At 40.2% G+C, this 20,731-nt stretch overlaps 2 protein-coding genes across 2 annotated transcripts; one reads left to right on the top strand and one right to left on the bottom strand.

Annotated features, from left to right (window-relative positions):
• Positions 1-36: 36 nt before the first annotated feature.
• LOC121054713 lies at positions 37-4,807 on the bottom strand. Its single transcript, XM_040525165.1, has 7 exons — positions 4,729-4,807; positions 4,582-4,647; positions 3,278-3,899; positions 3,132-3,189; positions 1,772-2,095; positions 515-1,636; positions 37-57 (listed from the first exon to the last, which is right to left on the bottom strand). The coding sequence occupies exons 1-7, from the start codon at positions 4,805-4,807 to the stop codon at positions 37-39; spliced, it is 2,292 nt and encodes a 763-aa protein (XP_040381099.1).
• A 7,169-nt stretch (positions 4,808-11,976) lies between these two features.
• LOC102701643 (protein DJ-1 homolog A) lies at positions 11,977-17,458 on the top strand. The gene is made up of 8 exons (XM_006656958.3): positions 11,977-12,168; positions 12,293-12,496; positions 13,750-13,899; positions 13,986-14,168; positions 14,916-14,996; positions 16,178-16,378; positions 16,793-16,933; positions 17,054-17,458. The coding sequence occupies exons 1-8, from the start codon at positions 11,998-12,000 to the stop codon at positions 17,252-17,254; spliced, it is 1,332 nt and encodes a 443-aa protein (XP_006657021.2). The 5' UTR covers positions 11,977-11,997; the 3' UTR covers positions 17,255-17,458.
• Positions 17,459-20,731: the final 3,273 nt, after the last annotated feature.

Genomic DNA, 20,731 nt, shown 5'->3' with positions numbered 1-20,731 from the left:
GTATAATGTACAAACAAAAAGAGGGGAAAGTAATTGCTAGTTGGCGTGCGCTTGAGGCTGCAAAATATAAGAACGTGAAATGTTAGAGTAAGAGGTATATCCGCTGCAATTATAGGATACGAGGCAGCGCATTAAAAATCACCGTTGCCTGTGTAGCCGAGAGTATCTCGGTATAGACTATATTTTTTGCTTGATTACCACACGAGTTATCGCTATCCTCAATCAATATTATCAGGCCAGATCGACTTGTTGCTCTCGAAAAAGCAACGTACAGCTGGCCATGTGTGAAAACCTGTCTTTTTAAGTACACACCAACATGGTGTAGTGTCTGCCCCTGGCTTTTGTTGATTGTCATTGCATAACAAACACGTATAGGGAACTGACGTCTTTGTAGAGTGAAAGGCCATTTCATCTGTGTGGTAGCAAGTGCAATTCGAGGTATGTACACAGTGTCGCCTATATTAGAGCCTGTTAATATGGTGCATCGCAGAATTCGTTGGCCTAGCTCATTGACCCATAGGCGAGTTCCATTACACAGACCTATGGATTGGTTAAGGTTTCGAAGCAGCATGATAGTAGCACCCTGTTTTAAAGCAATCTTATGAGCAGGAAAGTTAGCACAGTTAATTGAATTAAGAAACTTAGGTGGGTAGAGCAAGTCAAAGTCTGGGATCTGTTCAGAGCATTTTGATATGGTGTCGCAGCTAAGATATATCACTGAATCTCCTGGGAGAAGACCTATGATGTAGTCATTGATTTCGTCGACTGTTGTGTTATTAGGGCAAACTATGGCACGCGAGGCAAGGTATTCTGGATCATTATTATATGATAGGAGAAAATCAGGGTAGACCTCATAAACAATAGCAGCTATCTTATCACCATCAGTTCTAACAAGGAGGTCATCAGGAATTGTGATCCAGCAAGGAGATGCGTCGTTCGCTGTTGCAGTCACGTTTATGGTTCCATTACCAACTGCCAGAATAAATTCACCAAATTCTTGTAGCTCTTTTCTTTTTTCACTTGACAGAGTTGTGTTCAACAATCTCATATTTATATTGAGAGTCAGTAAAGTAACATGCTTCCATAGGTATGAGTTAACGATGGATGCATTGACGATAGAAGAGCGCGAACCTTTAGGCACGACAGGTAATATTTGTTTGAAGTCACCACCCAAAACAATGGGCTTTCCACCAAAAGGGACAACAGCATTTGGAGGGTCAACCTCAGAAAGGATATCACGTAACGTCCAGTCTAACGCTTCGAAGCATTGCCTATGTGTCATTGGAGCCTCGTCCCATATGATCAATGCAGTTTCAGTTAATAGCTCAGCAAGCATATTGCCTCGTTTTATATTACAGATACTCGAATCATTAAGCTCAAGTGGTATCTTGAAGCGAGAGTGAGCTGTTCGACCCTTTGGGAGAAGCAGAGAAGCAACCCCTGATGATGCTACAGCTAGGACAATCTTATTTTGTGATCGAAGCTTTGCTACTATTGTATTCCACAGAAAGATTTTCCCTGTCCCACCATGGCCAGAGACAAAGAAGAACCCAGGTGATCCAGCAACTACGCGGGAAACAATAGCATGAAAAACAACCAGCTGGTCAGGATTTAGTTGATCGATGAACGATTGCGCCTGATTCGACAGCAAAAGCGGATCATGTGAGAGCTCATCATCGATTAGTCTATTCGATGTGTGTAGGGATTAAACAAAGGATGGTTGTGGGAGGTCAAAATGTGCAATGTTCCCACCAGAATTTGCAAAAACAACCTTTAGCTCGTGCAAAAGAAGGTTAAGTAGATGTTCATGAGAAACAAGGCAGTGCGGGTTACCAAGTTGTTTCTTTATTCTATCATGTATATCGTCAGTCATGTGAATCCAGTATTTATCGAACAATGATCTAACATTACCAACAGAACAATACAAGATGACAGTAACGAATAGCTGTCTCAGCTGACGAGAGGAGGCTGACACAACAGCCTCGTCGAAGAGCAAGTGCCACTCATTATCATTTTCGAGAAGGCCACGCGCATTACATGCTTCCCTAAAGGTGTTGTAGGTAATGTTATTGTAGGTTCGAATATCACTATAGCTCTGTGCACCGCAGACAATCATCAACAGCATTCGCAAATAATATAGCTCACCCGCAGTTGGGTGCGCATAATAGATACGACCAATTTTGGGAGAAGCGGTTCGTGGACGCCAAACTCTATGTGAAGAATCCCATGAATATTGTCGAGGAAATCACAGTATGTTAGCGTTCGTGCAGCATGGTGTTTCTTATTTGCCTCGAACCATTCAGTTAGCATGGACTTTTTGGCTGCAGGACTATTAAGGACAACATGCAAATCGGATCCTCTTTCATATCTAACATAGTTTTGGCTAGGTAAATGCACAACCAAACGTTCAACGACGGGAATTCTATAGTGGATATCAAACTCGAATTTGCGATGCAGTGATTCACATGCTGACAAAAACCTAGCATCCATATATTCCAAAACCTCATTTGGGGGTGCGAGATCATGAGTTGGTGATATGTTTCCTGTCGGAGCTGTAGTCTCAAAATAAATCTTGGCTCGATCATGTCCCTTAGTTATATATTTGAACAGATATTTTATCGTTAGATTTGTTGCACCATTCAACATTTATATGGGCCTGATATTTTTTAAGAAGCGCAAGATTGTATGGCACAACAGACCTATTATCCAAAGCCACACCATTCTTGACGATGGAACGGCCATCGTTGCGTCTTCTATATATAGCAAATCCAAATTCATCGATGATCGTTTCGTCCTGGAAATCTTTTGGGTAATGCTTTGAACATCTATCATTTTTCATGCAAGGACAATGTTTGTTAGCATCACCACATGGCCCATGCATCATAAACTCGCTAACTAATTCGTATCCTAGCCGATCAGTGTCATAGTCAGGTATCTCAGCACAAATAAACCCATCTATCAAAGATGCTGACACGTCAGCAGTGTCTGCTGCCAGCCACACCAAGCAATGTATATGGGGCATGCCCCGCTTTTGGAACTCAACTGTATAGAGGACTGGGATAGTTTTGTAGGTATTAGCATGGACAAAACTGCAATAAATAATTCTACGACAATAAATAAGTGTAGTCTACCTGCTGAAACCTTGCCAAACGTCCTTCCGTCTCTGATGTCGGCAATAAATTCATTAACCTTCATATTAAAAACACGAACAATTATGTCAGGTCGATCAGATGGCTGCTGGCCAACCTCAAATCAAATCGCCTCGCTTATTTCTTGCCATTTAGAATTGTAGGTGTAGGTCACAAATAAATCAGGCGACCCAAAGACACGGCATATTGCCATCACATCTTGATAATTCATGACCATATACCGCCTACTACCAGTGAAACTAGCATGAAGTATGACACGTTTACCAATAGAATCGCCATTCGTAATACCTCTATCAATCACATCGGCTATTCCTTCAACTGATTCTGTTCGAAGGTCATCTTGATGTTCAAGTATAAATTTGAGTCTATTAGTCTCGATCGTTGAATAGACATCTACATCTGCCTGGTCACTAAGTCGTCCATAGCATGTCAAAGGATTTGGCTCATTAGGTCTGTAGTGTACCATGTACCTATAGTATTCAAGCATCGTAACATACTTTCTGCCAACTCCATCATAGTCGATGTATTTTCTACCAAGGTGAAAGCCGCGCTCGCCATAAGGAAATAAAAGCAGATACTGCAAAGCCATGTATGATGGGTGCAGTGAAGAGACACGATGCAACCCGAAATCTCTATCATGGACAAGAATATCAAATCGATACTCGCCAGCATCAAAATCGCCTACGATATTCGCAGCCAGCTCACCACTCGTTGGCAGATTATACTGGACATCGTCTGTTGCATTGCACCCTAAAAGGCACAAAGTGATTCTTTGGCCACCATGCTCAGACAGTCATGCTCTAGCATATCTAAAATTCTGAACCAAACTATTATGGGCATCAAGCATAGTCGATAGAGCACTAACAATATGGGGGTCGGGTCTCTCCGCATCGTCGCTCTCATTTTCAAAAAGGTTTATTCGATTCTGTATTTCATTTTCTTGGTCGTAGATATAGAGCTGAGCAAATTTAGGCGCAGATCCATGTGATAGAAGCAGAGTACCAATTCTATGGTGCACGACACCGTTTATTTTGAAAACATAGGGTGCATTTCCAGTGTTAATGGACTTATCAACGCATGCACCCATCGACGTGAAAGCAAACAATGAATTATACGATCTTATTTGTCTCAGAAATCTCTTTGATCGTATGTCATGGCGTGTTAGCAGTGTAGCTAATGGTTCAGGGGGAGTCTGTAACGGTGCAAGACGTATTTTTCCACCCTTGCAGCAGAGATTATAGACAATTTTCCTTCTGGACATAGCAGAAGCGCTCTTTACCCTTTCCTGGTACCAAAAGACAGCACGACAATATGGACACTCATATGTTGGAGGGCCATAGTATGATCTATGAGGGTACTGCATGACATAGATAGCCATCGTCACAATGATGGAGCGCAAATTAAAATAGCATACACGGTATAAAGCACGAACCTTTGAGCAACGCAACATACTCCTTACTCACGCGATGCGAGCAATCACTGGGCTGCCCAACGATACCTGCAGCGAATCCATAACTTAGCAGAAATGCACACATAGGCTAAAATATTGCTAACATAGTATATTTAGAACGCAACATACCGCTACGACCAACCGTGGAAGGCGCAGGACTATCACCGGACCGAAGCAAAGAACGTCGTTGCCTATTGAATCTAGCCATGGCAGAAGGAAAATCCAGAAGTGAGCGTGCCCTTTTGGGTGCGCGATCGGTAGCTGGTCGACATAACACCGGTATCGGTCGCTGCATATGCATGGCTGATTGGCAAACCAAACGACCTGCAGACTGCTTATCTCCACCCAAACGAAGCGTGCATGCACTGTCAGCATGCTCAGCTGACATCGTGAGGATGTAGTCTAGCATAGGCGAAAATTACAGACAAACAACAATAACGTACGCAAAACAGCAAAATTATATATAACATTTAGATAGAAACAAGGACTTATACAATCACCATAGCCGTAACTACGCACCTAAATAGCCAAGATGCTCACTGTCTTCAACAAAAAAACCAAACCACAGCATACAACATGCACGAAAAATATTATTACACTCTGGTGGTGTGGACCAAGAACGCAACAACAAGCGTGTGATACAGCCACACGCCGATAGCGCGGCATCAATAGCATCTCGCGCCAATCTTCTATAAGCCATATCGAAGGAAAAGTGTAATCGTCAACTATAAAAGCGTATGAACGTTGCAAATACCGAAGAGCCTCTCTAGCTGGTTCATCATGCGCGCAACTATAAGGCTATAACCCAGAAAAAGATTGGCCGTAACTGAGCCAGACTCTGCGCCAACGGAACGGCGAGCTCAATACCAGCCTTAAGGTTATTGCATGAATCGAACTCCCACAGATAGGACGGACAAGGAATCATACAATGCTGGGTAGCCTGATTGAGAAGCATAACGCAAGAATCGTGAACGGCAGCCATAAGAAGCAGTAAATAGACACGCACTCAAACAACGAACGCACGAAGGCTAGGAGCAAATGGGCAAGGTATGAGGGTGGAAAGAAGGGTAGCACAACTAACTGAACGGTGCATAGATAGCAGGATAGATGGGTGAACCAAGCATACAATCTCCTATATAGCCCGACAGATCATCCAGAGAGAGCATGGCTTAAAATAGGCAACGCAATGGCTAGAACGACTGAGCGAATGGATCGTTAGAACGATACACAGCGCCCATACAGGGCAAGAGGAGCATCGTAAAGAGAGCAGCAGCTAGTGTATATAAGCATGCAAAAAAGACAGGACAACCGATAAAGAAACGAAAATAGCAGCGCGAACAACACAGACAAGGAGCAACGCAATATAAGCAGACCGAGGGAACAACATTGTAGGCGCAAGAGAAAGAAAGAGCAACGGAAAAATACTTGGTATGAGAGCAGCGTAGACAATAGCAAATGCGATCACCAATCCAGACCGAACCAAGGCGCCCTGCGCGACCAACCAGCAGCACGAACGCAGAAACAGAACCGAGGGCACGCCGACAGCAGAGGCAAACTGAGCAATGAACAACAGAGAATGTTCTTATACCAAAGAAGAGAGGGCAACAAAGAGCAGGAATAAGCGCAGTCAGAGCGGAAGATGAGAAGCAACAATACCTACCAGCGCGCAGACCAGAATGGACGGAGGCAATCACGAGCTCTTCAAACCCGAACCAAAGGAGCGCAGCTCCATCCCCCTTATGACGAAAGCAAAATCACAGGCCAACCAAGAGCGAACGCAAAATTAGAACCGACAAAATCTACCCGAAGAGCAAATCACAATAGAAAAACAGTGAGCAACCCAGGGCTTTGTACAAAATCCTCGCAGGCAGCAACACGATCGGTCGGTCGGACTCCAAACGCAAAAGGAGCAGGTCAGAACGAGAGCATGCGAACCAAGAAAGAAAGAAAAAATGAAGAGGAGGAAGCAAGCTATGCAGAAAGGTGGAGCAAACCATAAAAGCGGCAACGACGTTAGGCACGCGAACAACGAGAACCCACAGGCAAAACAAAGAGGCAAGAAGCGGCCCCGCAGAGGGTGACCCCACCCATCATCGGCAGTGAGGCAGGAAAAGAACGGAGATGGCCCATGTAAACGTCACAAACTGTCAAACTTTAAATGCGGCAAAGCAGGCGGCAACCCCACTGAGAAATACTGTTGTCCCAAAAAAACAAATCATTTGGTTTTCGTATCAAACGTTTGACTGACTGTCCTATTCGAAAAATTTTCAAGCATTTGTAAAGAAATTAGCCACACTCAAAGTACCATCAACGATTTAGCATCTAATAAAAAAATATGAACCACAAACTATTTTTACAAATAAGACGAAGAGCTAAATACTGTAGGAAAATGTGAAAGATTAATTTATTTCGGGGCGGAGGGAGTAGCAAATGAGAAATAAAATGGGCTCACGAGGCAGCGAGAGTTCCCATGCAGGGGCTATGCACCGGTCATAGGGCAGAGAACAGCAACCAATAGGGAGGCAAAAGCACTGACCAAACGCACCTACCTCTGCATAGGCCATGCAGAACCATGAGAGAGGGAAACGTAATAGACCGCTGGACCAAACCCACAGCAAAAACAAAGGAAAAGCAAAACCAGCAAAGAGACCGATCCATGGAACAGGCGTACACAGGTAGAAAGGAGGAAAAGAAACACACAAGTACCGACGCAAAGAGAGGAACCGAATAGACCTGGCGCATAGCAGGTAGAGAAACAAGTAGTAAAACCGCCAACAAAATAGTGAGACAATACGCGTAGACGAAGTCCACATAACCTGTGAGAAAATGGTGAGCAACAAGTAACAAGGCATAGAGAGGGATCAAAAAAGAGGCAAAGCACGGCAGCAGCACAGACAAAAACCGCAACGCCCCAATGCGGCCCATCGTGCAGCGACATGGCGCACCGTGCACCAAGCTCAGACGAGGGCACGAGCACGCAGGGGGCATGCGTCGGGACAGGCCCCTGGCCACGGCAGCCAAATTGCTGCGGAGGGCTCAATTCGGGGAAGTCTTTAAGACTTTAGATGATACTAGGGGTATCCGTAGACTACATGTATACATACAGTCGTAGGGGTATCGAATAGGAAGGAGATTATATCTGTATGGTAACAACCGGAGTTGGTAACTGTCGGATTGCATGTCGCACGTACCGGATCCGACTTGTAACCGAATTAGGATAAATCTTAGTCTTATCAGATTAGGACTCTACCATATCTGTAAACCCTATCCCCCACTATATAAGGGGGTACGAGGCACCCCGCAGGGGGACGGTGACACATACATCCAATACAATCGCCAAACAGGATTAGGGTATTATCTCGCTAAGTCAAGAGCCTGAACCTAGATAAATCGTCTTCTTTTTCATACTAACTATCGAGTTTTGAGCCCAATAGCCACCCTATAAGTTTATTGCCGACATCACTCGCCAACAGTTGATGCGTCAGGTAGGGGGTGTGCTATTCTTTTTTCTCCAATGTTCTTTTCAGCGAAGCTCGATGGACTTCAACCCTAACGTCATGAAGAGGAAGTTTCCACTAGGTTTGATCTTCAAGTTCGTTCGGCGTCATCCAACTCCAAACCGACTAGTTCGGTGCGCTCTCCTACACCGACTTGAGCTCCTCCGAATCTGACGACGAGGTTTGCCGGTTCGAGCTCGACAAGGATGCACCAGATCAAACTCAGATCCAATCTGGGTCACACGATACTGAGATGCCATCCAACCAACAGGCTGAGCACGACGTCATCTTGATGGAGGTGGAGATCAACCCCATGTTGGTGCTGACCGGCCCGATCGATGCCACTGACACTCGTTGCAGCACGAGAAGCTTCGTGCCACCAAGGGAGATCTTTGCCACCGTCAAGCCGATCTCGGATAACACCAAGAACCGGCATCAAGAGGAAGAGACAGCTTGACTGGCCAAAGAGCGCTGACTCCAAGATGAGCGCGTGCGCCAGGAACGAGAAGAGAGGGGTCGGCCTGCGACCTAATTGCATGTTGAGATGCAAAACCAATCTCAAAAGATGCAGCAAAATCTACTCCAAACTAAAGTGGAGTGGCACAGCGTCTTTAAGATGCCCCAGCAGAACGCCCGAGTGGCTGCAGACCTACTCGGCGACGTGATCCAGCAGCTTCCCCAACAAGATCTGCTGGTGGTCGATCGAGACCACTAACAGGATCAAAGCCATGGCAACTACTGCTGCGATCAAGCATTCTCTTCAACGCACCTCGGGAACACCAGTGACCCATTTGGAGGCTCAGTTGTCTAGGTCACCTCGATCTAGACTGAACGTCTATAGGCAGCCAATTGGATCACGACCACCTATCAAAAATAGGTCGCGCTGTGGATCTCCTGACTCTACACAAAGAAGGGACGCTACCGACAGGCAACGCCGTATCGATAACGAGATTCGCCGACTGGACCGACAACACCAAGATCTCCAAGCAGAGAAGAGGCACCTTCACCAAGAGGACTCCTCCGACCTCCGCCGCAAGATCGAACACCAACGTCGAGGTCGTAGAGACAGTCGTCGTCAGGACCGCGACCATCGCAGCCATAGTCAGGGGTCTAGGCATCAATCACCCGAGAACTCTAACACTAACATGACTGACGGTGTCCTGGTCTAGGACATGCCGTCAGGTCCATATGAGTCAAAGATATATATATATTTGGTAGAAACTCTACAAATTTTGGTTGATCGGTAAAATTAAAGTGCAAAATAATTGGGTCGGTTAATAAAATTTTGTATGTAAATGAAATATGTGATTGAAAATATGGTTAGTAAAATGTAAGAATTTTTTTGTGTGTGATGAACAAGTAAAAAAATGTAAGAAAATTGCAGCTGAAAAGGTTAGTTTCGGTACTCTTTATAGGGTAATATATTAAGTTAATTAGCATGAGTTGTATGAGAAGCATTGGTTATAGAATTAATAATAGTACAATATGAAGACATCAATAATAAATTAGTTAAACTATGTCTGAAAGTATAATTGAATTATTAATGTTCATACATGGCATAACGAGAGCATACATGACATGCAAATAATAATTGGAATAACATGTTGCGGACGTGGAAGACTATAGATGAGCATGCATCGTCATGCTTGTCTTGCCCTTACTGTTGGACGAGGCACCTCTTCGGTCGAACTCCAAAATAGCATGGTTATACTGCTCAGTACTAGTAGTTCTAGCTCTTCCGTGGGTGAGTACCTTGATTTCTTCATGTCTATCTATTGTGTGAATTCACACTTTCTGAAGGGTTCCTATAACTAGAAGTGGAACAAAAATATTGTATTTATTGCGAACAAAATTTAAGCATAATATATAGATTGTTTCTAAAGTTACCACAAAATCATCATCACTAATGGTTGGACAAGTAAAGAACCCTTGACCCAAAGTATTTTGTCTTATGGAACTAACAACCATGCAACGTTCGCCGCATCAACACAAAGACGTTCTAGGCTATGATAGTAGCATGCAAGGTTGTACTCTCTTGTCATGTACTTTGGCTTTAGCACGCCATTTGACTTCCTCCTTTATCCTCATGTATCGTCCAAGTGTTTCATCGGGGAAAATCCATTGCTTATGGGTGAAGTAAAGGTTAGGATCAAACTCCAGGTTTTCCATGTCGATCCATTCAAAGAATGGACACCTTGTAGTACGTGTCTTTGAAAGAAACTTATAGCTTTAATAGACAGACTGTAGCATAATAATTTGACAGAGTAGCGGTGTACAGTTCATACCTTTCGAGAAAAGTTTGGGCATTGCCAATACCTCTACCTATAGTATCTAAGGTCGAAGATGCTCTAAGAACATCGATCACCATGTAAGCACAATAGACTATCATTCCATGGTGGCAATAGCCAAGCTCATGGATCCCTTCTCCAATCTAGGTGTTCTTCGAAATATTTTCTAGGAGCCATTGTAGTTGGATAGTGAGGTGGAGAGTGGGGACTTGTTGGACTTATATAGCATTGGTAATATGAAAGATAGCATATCACGTTGCAAATAAAGCGCCAAAAGTTGATTACCATGTTATATACTATATGACGCTAATGGTAGTGCCGAAGGTGCACTGGTAGAGTCCTAGCACGAGTAGCAGGAAGAACCGTCATAATAAAATAAGACAACATAAGTTGCTTGTTATCACATTCTATCATATGTTTTCTTATTAAAAAAATATTCATATGACATACTATTAGATTTTTTACTACTAAATCAATAACTAGTATGCAGTGAACATTACTATATTATTAAATATAACATGGTCTGCTACAATACTAATAGTACACAATAACTAAGGCTAATTACATATTAGAAAATAATTTAGATATTTAAAAAAAATCTTCCGCCACATGCGCCTCCTCCTCCTCCTCTTCTTATGCTCCTTCAGTCATTCTCTTTTTCGTGCACCCGAGCTACTCCTCTTCATCTCCTCTCCTTTCTTTCTTTCTCTTCCTTCTCATCCACGCGAGCTCCACCTCTCTCTTTATTTTCTCTTCCACGGTTGCTTTGGATGCATCGCACCCTATTGTTCAGCCCGTGCTGATTGGTTATTTTTGTTGACTATGTAGAAACCGACTGGACCTATCGGCCGTTCGATGAACAATAGGTGGTCTAACGTTCTGTCCGTGGGTGACATGTACATGTGACGAGCCCAGAGTAATACCTATCGAACTAAACGTTTGGTTGGTGGTTAAGGTGGGATGTGATATATCCATCCATATTTTTGGGATATGGTGATCCAGTTTTATGTTTGGTTAGATGGATGAGATGATCCAATTTTTTGTTTGGTTGGATGGATGAGGATAGATAGGATGGACATATTAAATTACTAATAAATAATAATATAAATTAATCATCATACATTTTATCGTAATTAATATAAATTATCAATTAAATATATCTATCATCATTAATTAACACTAATTTAAACTTGGTAATTACTAATTAATGTCAAAACAAGCTAATTATCACTAAACAATCACTAATGATTATGGTTCACGAAGGTGGATGAGCTAATCCGGCCAATTTGGCCGGATACACCCATCCAACATCTTCGTAGAATATTCTCTTTCTGGACCACCATATCCAGTTTCGCCAATGAACCAAACGCATCGAAAATCTAAACGGCCATCTCCTATCCATATATATCCCACCAACCAAACACACCCTAAACCGGCGGAGAGGCCCATGTCAGCCAGCAGCCGTTTGACAGTTTCACATTTTTGCAATTTTCCGCTACACACCCACATGTTTTCGAATTTTCATTAAAATACTATAATTTTTTTAAAAAAAATTGCTGATAACGCTGGTGGAATGGAAGCGTGGAAGGGGCGAGAAGGAAGCAGCGAGAAAAATGGCCACGCGGCCACTCGCCTCCACTCTCCGCCTCCAAACCCCCTCCCCCTCCTCCTCCGCCGCCGTGCCTCCTCCTCATCTCCGCCGCCTCCAAACCCTAACCCGCGCGCTCGCCTCCTCCGCGTCCGCGTCTCCTCAGGCCGCTATGGCGCCGCCGCCTGCCAAGAAGGCAAGCGTCTCCCCTCGCTCCCCTTCTTTTTTCTTTTGTCCCCCCATCTCCGCTTGGGTTTTGCGATGGCGGGGGGTGTGGTCTGCTTCTTCCCTGACTGGCCTGACTGACCGGCGTGGTGCAGGTGCTGGTGCCCATCGCGAACGGGACGGAGCCCATGGAGGCCGTCATCACCATCGACGTGCTCCGCCGCGCCGGGGCCGACGTCGCCGTCGCCTCCGTCGAGCCGGGCTCTACGCAGGTCGCCGCTGCCTGGGGCGTCAAGCTGGCCGCCGACGCGCTCCTCGCCGACCTCGCCGATGCCGAGTTCGACCTCATCTCTCTCCCCGTGAGTCACCCGCCCGCACCGCTCCGCTCCGCTCGTCACCGTCTTACCTGTACATGTTGTGAAATGTTCTTCTGGGGACTGGGTGGCTTCGGGTTGCTTCCAATGCTGACAAAGTGAAACTAATCCCATTTCCTTAATATCATTTATGCCCGACCTAAGCACAAATTTGTGAATTACACATGAAGTAGTGCTCTGTTGTGCTACCGTGAAATTGTCATAAAACCATCAATGTATTGCGCATTTTGTTATTGGATGAGATCACCAGTGCACCATATAAGTATTAAGAGTATAAAAAGGTTATAACCACTCGGATGTCAAATTGTCAACTGAATTCTATCTGTTCTTTCTTCATTTAGGAGGGTAAATACCACTATTTTCAGAAGCTGCTGGCAAGGAGGAGCTTTGTTTTAACTGTACTCCATGCGGAATGTGAATGTGCCATCTCCAGCTGTCATAAATGCAGCAGGAGCATTAATTTAGCATCCGATTTTTCTATGGTGGAACATGTTTATAACGGATTTTATAAACGGTTAAGGCTGTGTTCTGTTGCCCCGGATTATTCCTTGGCTTTTGCGCACACACTTTCCAAACTGCAAATTGCTAAATGGTGCTTTTTTTTTTAAAAAAAAGTTGCTATATAGAAGTTAATCATCTTATCTTTGCATAGTAGATTTTCAATTATATGTTAGTTAATTTTATCATTTATACTATTAATAGCTATCAAAAAAATCAGATAATCTTTCATTTTTCATCAGAAAAAGAACACAACCTAAGTATACCAATGACATAGCTGGTGTGGCATTCTCAGATATGGAACACTTAAGATTTAAAGATACCTAATGTTAAATGTGTATATGGTTTGCTTGAGCTAGTAACCAGAAGCACAAAATTCAAGACTAATATTGATTTACTGTTTTTTAAGATTTTTGTCCTCGATAACATTTTTATCTGTAACCTAAGTCACTGACTGTGATCTCAGTCCTGATTTCGCAGCATTTTCTTTGCTAAACAGATTACTATTTTTACAACATTCATTCCTTCCTTGATACCTCAATATTTGTTGTTGTACCATGTACATGATTGTTATTGTCAGTTATGCTACTCATTTGTGACTCCTGAAGCTCTGTTTTCTGCTACACATGTCTAAGGGGCCAAGAGCTTTCATTCTGTCCGGGAAAAGGAAGTGGTTTGGTCCATGATTTTCTCCTGTTTATATCTGACATTTAGATCCTTTTGGGGTGCGTTTTGTTCAGGGAGGTATGCCAGGGTCTTCCAATCTTAGAGACTGCAAACTTTTGGAGAATATGGTTAAAAAGCACGCAGGAAAGGGCAAGCTTTATGCTGCAATATGTGCTGCACCAGCTGTTGCTCTAGGATCATGGGGTTTGCTCAACGGATTGAAGGTGGTGTTTCCACCAATAATTGGTTCTTGCGTGCACAATATTATTACTTTTCAGTTCTTAGAAGCTTATTTTACCTTTTATGACAGGCAACTTGTTATCCTTCATTTATGGATAAACTTCCTTCAGAGGTGAATGCTGTAGAATCAAGGGTGCAGATTGATGGGAACTGTGTGACCAGTCGTGGACCAGGAACAGCCATGGAGTATTCTGTTGTTTTGGTGGAACAATTATATGGCAAAGAAAAAGCTGATGAAGTTGCTGGCCCAATGGTATGAATTGTTTTGAACATTGAATTCTATACAGTTGTTAGCAATGCATTTTCTTGTATTCCTATTGCAGAAAACGTATCTGAGAAAATAATTTGGAGGTTAATATTTGTATTCTGCATTTTAGAGAAAACTTTATCTTCTTGGAAGTCTAGTAAATTCCTGCTTAGCTTAGAAGTGTAGTCTACCTGTTTTGACCCATAATTTGAAGTTTGGGGATGACATCTGTGCTCATCATTTTGTCTGCTAATTTATGCTTCATCTTCCAGAACTGATTGAAAAATATTTGCCTTGTCATGCCTGTTAAATCATTTGCAACTTTATTCTACTTTCGTTTGATATCATTCTTAAGATGAAGATGCTAATGCATTAATATTTGTTTGATGGGGTGAGTCATGATGGAATTTCAATCTTCTTACTCGAGGTATTATAGTTTATTCTAAAACTGGAAAACATTCTATTCAAAACAATTGCCATTTTGGAAATATAGAGAACATCCTTGGCCTTAAAAGCCTTTGCTCCCTGTCATCTTATTCCTAGTCGAAACTGGTTATTACAGTGGCATGTAAAATTTCTTGCATGTGTTTATAGAATTCATACATGAACCACACAGGTTAATTTCGATTAAGTAGTTTCTTTCTGTGATTACTTATAATGTTCTCTTGTTTTTTTTTTTGCTCTTTTCTTCTTTCAGTATTGTTTACATTTTTTTCACAGCTAATGCTTGCATTAAATTTAATGATTGCTAAGGTTATGCGCCCTCAGCATGGTGTGGAGTTCTCGATGAAAGAGTTGAATTCAACTAGTTGGAATGTTGGTGAAGCACCTCAGGTATTCATTGTTCACTGTGGAAACTATTTGTTACATGTTTTTCTTCTATTGCACGCCAATGTATACAATATGTAAAAATTTAGGTCCCATGGAGGGTGTGTTTGATTTGTAGCCAAACTCAACCAAACAAAAACAAAAACCTGCAATGCTAAATTATTAGTCATTTGTTTGGTTTTTAGTCAATTGTCATGCCATATTATTTGTCTTAGGTGTATACCAAAATACTACATCTGTCCCAAAATAAGATCAATTTTTATCATTCTAGCTTGTCCCAAAATAAGTTCATTTTCGAGTAATCATTGCATTAGTGTTTGTGAATTAAGGAATAAATGCATTGGAAATACATAAAGTAGGGAATAATTCTATTGAGATTTGATAAAATGGAGGGTATTATAGTCTTTTTGCTTTTGTATTGATATGTGTGTGATCAGTGAAAAATGAAGTTATTTTGGGATGGATGGAGTAGAACTTTGGCAACAAACCAAATGAAGTTCTTGCCAAAAAAATCGCCATGATCAATTCTTGCCATGCCAAAAACATTGCCAAGGCTAAGAATTGGCATTGAACAAAAGAAGTCCAGAGTAACAATTTGTAGTCTGGAATGTTTATTCTTGGTAAAAATATCGCACGAGGACTATGCAGTATAGCAGTACAGAAGGTAAGTTTCCTGGTAACAATATTTGTTGGGTGGTGTAACTGGCAAATAAAGCTTCTAAATACCAAGAGGTAGGATAAGGTAGTATATGGTAAACTGAGCAAATTTAACTGACAATAGAAGCCAAATCATCTTGAGTTGGCAAAACTTTTTCTGTATTTAGACTCTTTTCATCCACTGTGTGCATAGTCATGCTAAATTACTAGATTTGATAGATTTAAGATGAGGACTCGGTACTGATACATATAGTTTATCTGTTACTTTCAAGAGTTTCTTTGAGGAAATGTTATATTTCAAGCTGGATTAATGATATGAAAGGAGGGATATGAGTTGGGGTTTATAATGTTTTTTAAGGATTAGCAGATGATTAAAGATAAACCATAGTAGCCACCATCAAGAAATTAATATGCTTTTTTTTCTAGACCATAGATCGGTTGAAGTTATTTGGCATGGAGCAACAACTTACAGGTTCAAACTATGTGTTGCTGCTTTGTTTCACTGGCAAAATCTTAATCTTGTGCTGCAGATTCTTGTACCAATTGCTAATGGGACAGAGGAGATGGAAGCAACCATGATAATTGACATACTCCGAAGGGCAAAAACAAATGTTGTTGTCGTGTCCTTGGAGGAAACTTTGGAGATTGTTGCTTCCAGGAAAGTGAAGATGGTTGCTGATGTTCTGTTCGATGATGCTCTTAAGCGGCAATATGATCTCGTCTTGCTACCAGTAAGTCTAGTGTATCAATGGGCAAATGTTTATTTTTAGCCTAATCCAAGAATATAGTTGATTTTTTACATTAAACTAAAAACAAGATATTTTCACTCTCAACTTCTGAAACTAGACAAATAAAATACTCCTCCCTATTGTATCGTGGATTTGGTTGATAAGCCAACAAAACGTGTTTAATAGATTTCTGCACTCGCAAAAACCACATCCATATTATCAAAAGGATAATTGAATATGGTTTAAGGTGTTTGTCTGGTTAAAATTTGATAGTAAAAAAACTGTTTTATTTAACTTTAGGTAAAAAATGGACTTCAAGAAGTATTTTAAGGGAAAATTGTACTTGAGATTAATTTCAATCAACTAATAATTTATAATCTAGCTATCTGGTTATATGACTTTCCATGTTTTCTATAGGGTGGTCTTGGTGGTGCCCAAGCATATGCAAAGTCAGACAAACTGATTGATTTGATCAAGAAGCAAGCTGAGGCAAACAAACTATATGGAGCTATATGTGCCTCCCCAGCAATCGCCCTTGAACCACATGGCCTGCTGAAGGTACAGCTGTATAGCACTCGAGGAACATAATTCCTTGTGGTGCAAACATGCAGAAACACTATTTCCTTCTTACTGGGATGACATTTATGTTAACTGGTATACAACATGTTTTTGCATCAGGGAAAGAAGGCTACATCCTTTCCTGCTATGTGGAACAAGTTCTCAGACCAAAGTGAATGCAGGAACAGAGTTGTTGTTGATGGCAATCTAATCACCAGCCAAGGTCCAGGCACATCCATGGAGTTCTCACTCGCCATAGTGGAGAAGCTCTTTGGTCGGGAGAAGGCCCTTGAGCTCGCCAAAACCATGGTCTTCATGTGAGTTCCGTTGCCACGTCAAGTCAGGCTGTGTTTGGTACTGTTTGTGAATATATGAGGCATGCTTTGCTTGTAGCTGGTGTGGAATGTACTTCATAATCTTTTTTTTTGCCACAATAACGCACCATCTTGTTATGGGTACAAATGCAATAAAAATAGATGGGGTGCTATGCTAATATGATGATAGTACTATGCTATATGATATATATACCTGACTGTTCATGGCCTCGTAGGATCTTGGACATAGAACGCCTTCAAATCTATCTATATCTATATATACGAATCTTGGCCCGATTCTCGTGCGTTCATTGGGCCACGTGGCACCCTGGTGAATGCCCTGGTGAATAAATATCTCTATACATACGTGCGCCCAACTGTTCAAAACGGATACATGGCACAATGGATAGGATGGTTGGTTTTTAACCATGAGGTTTTGTGTTCGATCCCCAGCGAGTCGTTTTCTTCGATTTTTCCTAGCTTTTGTCCAGCGAAAGGAAATTATGTTGATATCTATATTTTACTTCCAAATTTATATTTCTGTTTGTCACCTAAATAAATATAAATTCTCAAAATAAATTAATTTATTGTGATTTTAGTGCTGATTATTATGATTGTTATACAAAGCTAACGAGCGAATATATTTCTACATATAAATATTTTATTTATATATAAAGTTTATAAAAAAATGATTTCTTAAAAAATCAAGAAGGCGTTTCACCTTATTAGGATAGTAATATAAATTCTCAAAAATAAATCATTTTATTGTGATTTTAGGGTTGATTATTTTGATCGTGGTAAAAAGTCAATGACCAAAGATATTTCTACATATAAATATTTTATTTATGCATAAAGTTTATGAATAGAGAAATAATTTCTTAAAAAATCAAGGTGTTTCACCTTAATAGGACAGTAATTAGCGCATGTGCCTAATTAATTGTTAACATCTAGATTTTAGTTCCAAATTTATAGTTCCGTTTGTCACCAAACATAAATTCTCAAAATAAATCATTTTATTATGATTTTAGGGTAGATTATTTTGATTGGTGTACAAAGTTAACTAGCAGAGATATTTCCACATATAACTATTTTATTTATGTATAAAGTTTATGATAGAAACATTTTCTTAAAAAATCAAGAATGTGTTTCACCTTAATAGGATATGAAATTCTTGTCTAAATTGGATTCAATCCATTTTTTTAGAATTACACGATATACAAGGCTTATATGGAGAGAATATGAAATTCATGTCTAAATCGGATGGAGAGAAGAATGACTTGCATGGGAAAAGAAAGTAGAAAAAAATAAAAGGAAAGATGATAAAATAAAAAAGATAAAATAACGAGAAAGGTAAAAAAAATTAAAAATTAAAAGTTTCTTATGCAATATATGTCAATATTTAAAATTGAATATTTGCATTGGATAAAAAAATTAAAGAGTAAGGACCCATAGAACTTGATTAAAAATAACATAAAAAGTTTTAGTGTGCCACCATCGGTTTTTAATGTGTTTATAGTATTGAGAATAATTTAATATTCTCAATTATAAGCTTTCCGATGCAACACATGTTTCTCAAATCAATTGTATATGGACCATACTTGCTATTCCCAACTCGACATATAATTTATTTTTAAAACTTATTTTAATTTGCACAATTAAAACTAACTTAACCCAGTGCAAAGCACGGGCGTTTCTCTAAGTGTATATCTTAATGCAGATATCCACTATTTTAAAATCATTTTGTGTCTGTTTATAGAGTAAAACAAAAATTTACTATACAACAAAGTAATATTTAAACTATACCATCTACTTCTACAATATAAAACTAAAAACTCATTAAATTATCAAAGTAATATACACATGCTATAGAAAAGGAGAAAACTTCATTTAGGGGCGGAGCTAGAAAATATCTCATATGTATCATCGATAACAAAATACACTAATCTTGCTTAATTTACAATATAATATTCGTTGCTTAAATCATTGAAACATGTATTTCGTGTGAGGTTGTTGGGTTCGTCTAGCTCTGACAAAATACTGTAGTGCAGCTTCATTACCATTCTTGAGCCAATATGTTAAGAAAACAATTAAATAAAAGATACTTTAAAAAAAATTGACTGGCCCAACAGCTGGCCGCACAGCAAGACCATGTTTTTTATTTAAAATAATTTATAACAAAATTAAATATACATTTATGGTTCCCTATGAAATTATCGCTCGGCATTTGCCGCACGACATTTCTAGTTGGTAATGAACTTGAAGCGGACTCCAAGTATCTTCTTAGCATCAACTGAACCCACCTTCACCTTTAGGGAAACCACTGCTATATGGATTTTATATATTTTTAACTTTTATTATATAATTTATAATAAATTATTATAAAACTTATTTCTGACTCTGAATAGATTTGGCATATTAGGTGGGGTTGTGTGATAAAAAAGGTTTAGATTTAAATTTTCTTTGATGGGTTTAGCTTGAAAATAGAAAAAATGATTTAAAAAATATTATCTGTTTGTTTAATGTTACTCCCTCCGTTTAACTTTTTAGTCTTGCCTAGATTCATATGGATGCTAATGAATCTAGACATATATTTAAATTATATACATTCATTAATTGATGAATTTAGACAAAGTTAGAAAGACTTACCATATGAAATAGAGGTAGTATAAGATATTTTTCTTTTTGTAGATTTATGCAGATGGCAATGAATATATATATATATATATATATATATATAAAATAAATATATTGATATGTGGATGACGAATTTATCTATAACCAAAATATCTTATAGTATGAAATGAAGGAATTAATATAACTCTCTTACGAGAGTTTTCCCACCATTTGGGACTAGGCTTGGGTGTCGGCGGGGGATCCAGAGGCCATTTGGGATGGGGGTTGGGGGTCGACTTGGGGGATTTGGAACCTCAACAATGTTCAACGACACAATACTACTCTTTCTAGAAATTGTTAGTGTAGCACATAATATCAAAAATGTCTGTAAAAGTGTCCCAAAAAAAAGAAAGTTTATTTTGACTCAAAACAAGATTTCTAGAACAAAATGCAAAAATGAAGAAAAAAAATTGGAAAATCATGAAAACTATATGCGAGATTACTCAGGTTTATAGTTGTAAACCTCGTGTTATGGAGCCTTTTGAAGATGCTTCCCCTATTGCTTCTCCTAGGTATAATCTCCGCCATTCGTCCAAAAGATTGCTATGGTTATGTTGCTGTTGTCCTTTCTAAACCTAGTTGTTATCACGATGCTATTGTTCATCAAGAATGGCAACATGCGATGGTAGAGGATCTTGTTGCAGTTGAGTGTATTGGTGCTTGCGATCCTGTTCCATTGCCATCTCATGGTCGTCTCATCCCCTATAAGTGGATCTATAAGGTTAAGACTCCCTCTCATGAAACTCTTTGAATGATATAAGGCTTGTCTTGTAGCGCGTGGTTTCCAACAGGAGTATGGAGATAATTACGA

The sequence above is a fragment of the Oryza brachyantha genome, chromosome 6, assembly GCF_000231095.2.
Source record: "Oryza brachyantha chromosome 6, ObraRS2, whole genome shotgun sequence".
NCBI classification, from domain to species: Eukaryota; Viridiplantae; Streptophyta; class Magnoliopsida; order Poales; family Poaceae; genus Oryza; species Oryza brachyantha.
This window is presented reverse-complemented; position numbering and strand designations above follow the sequence as displayed.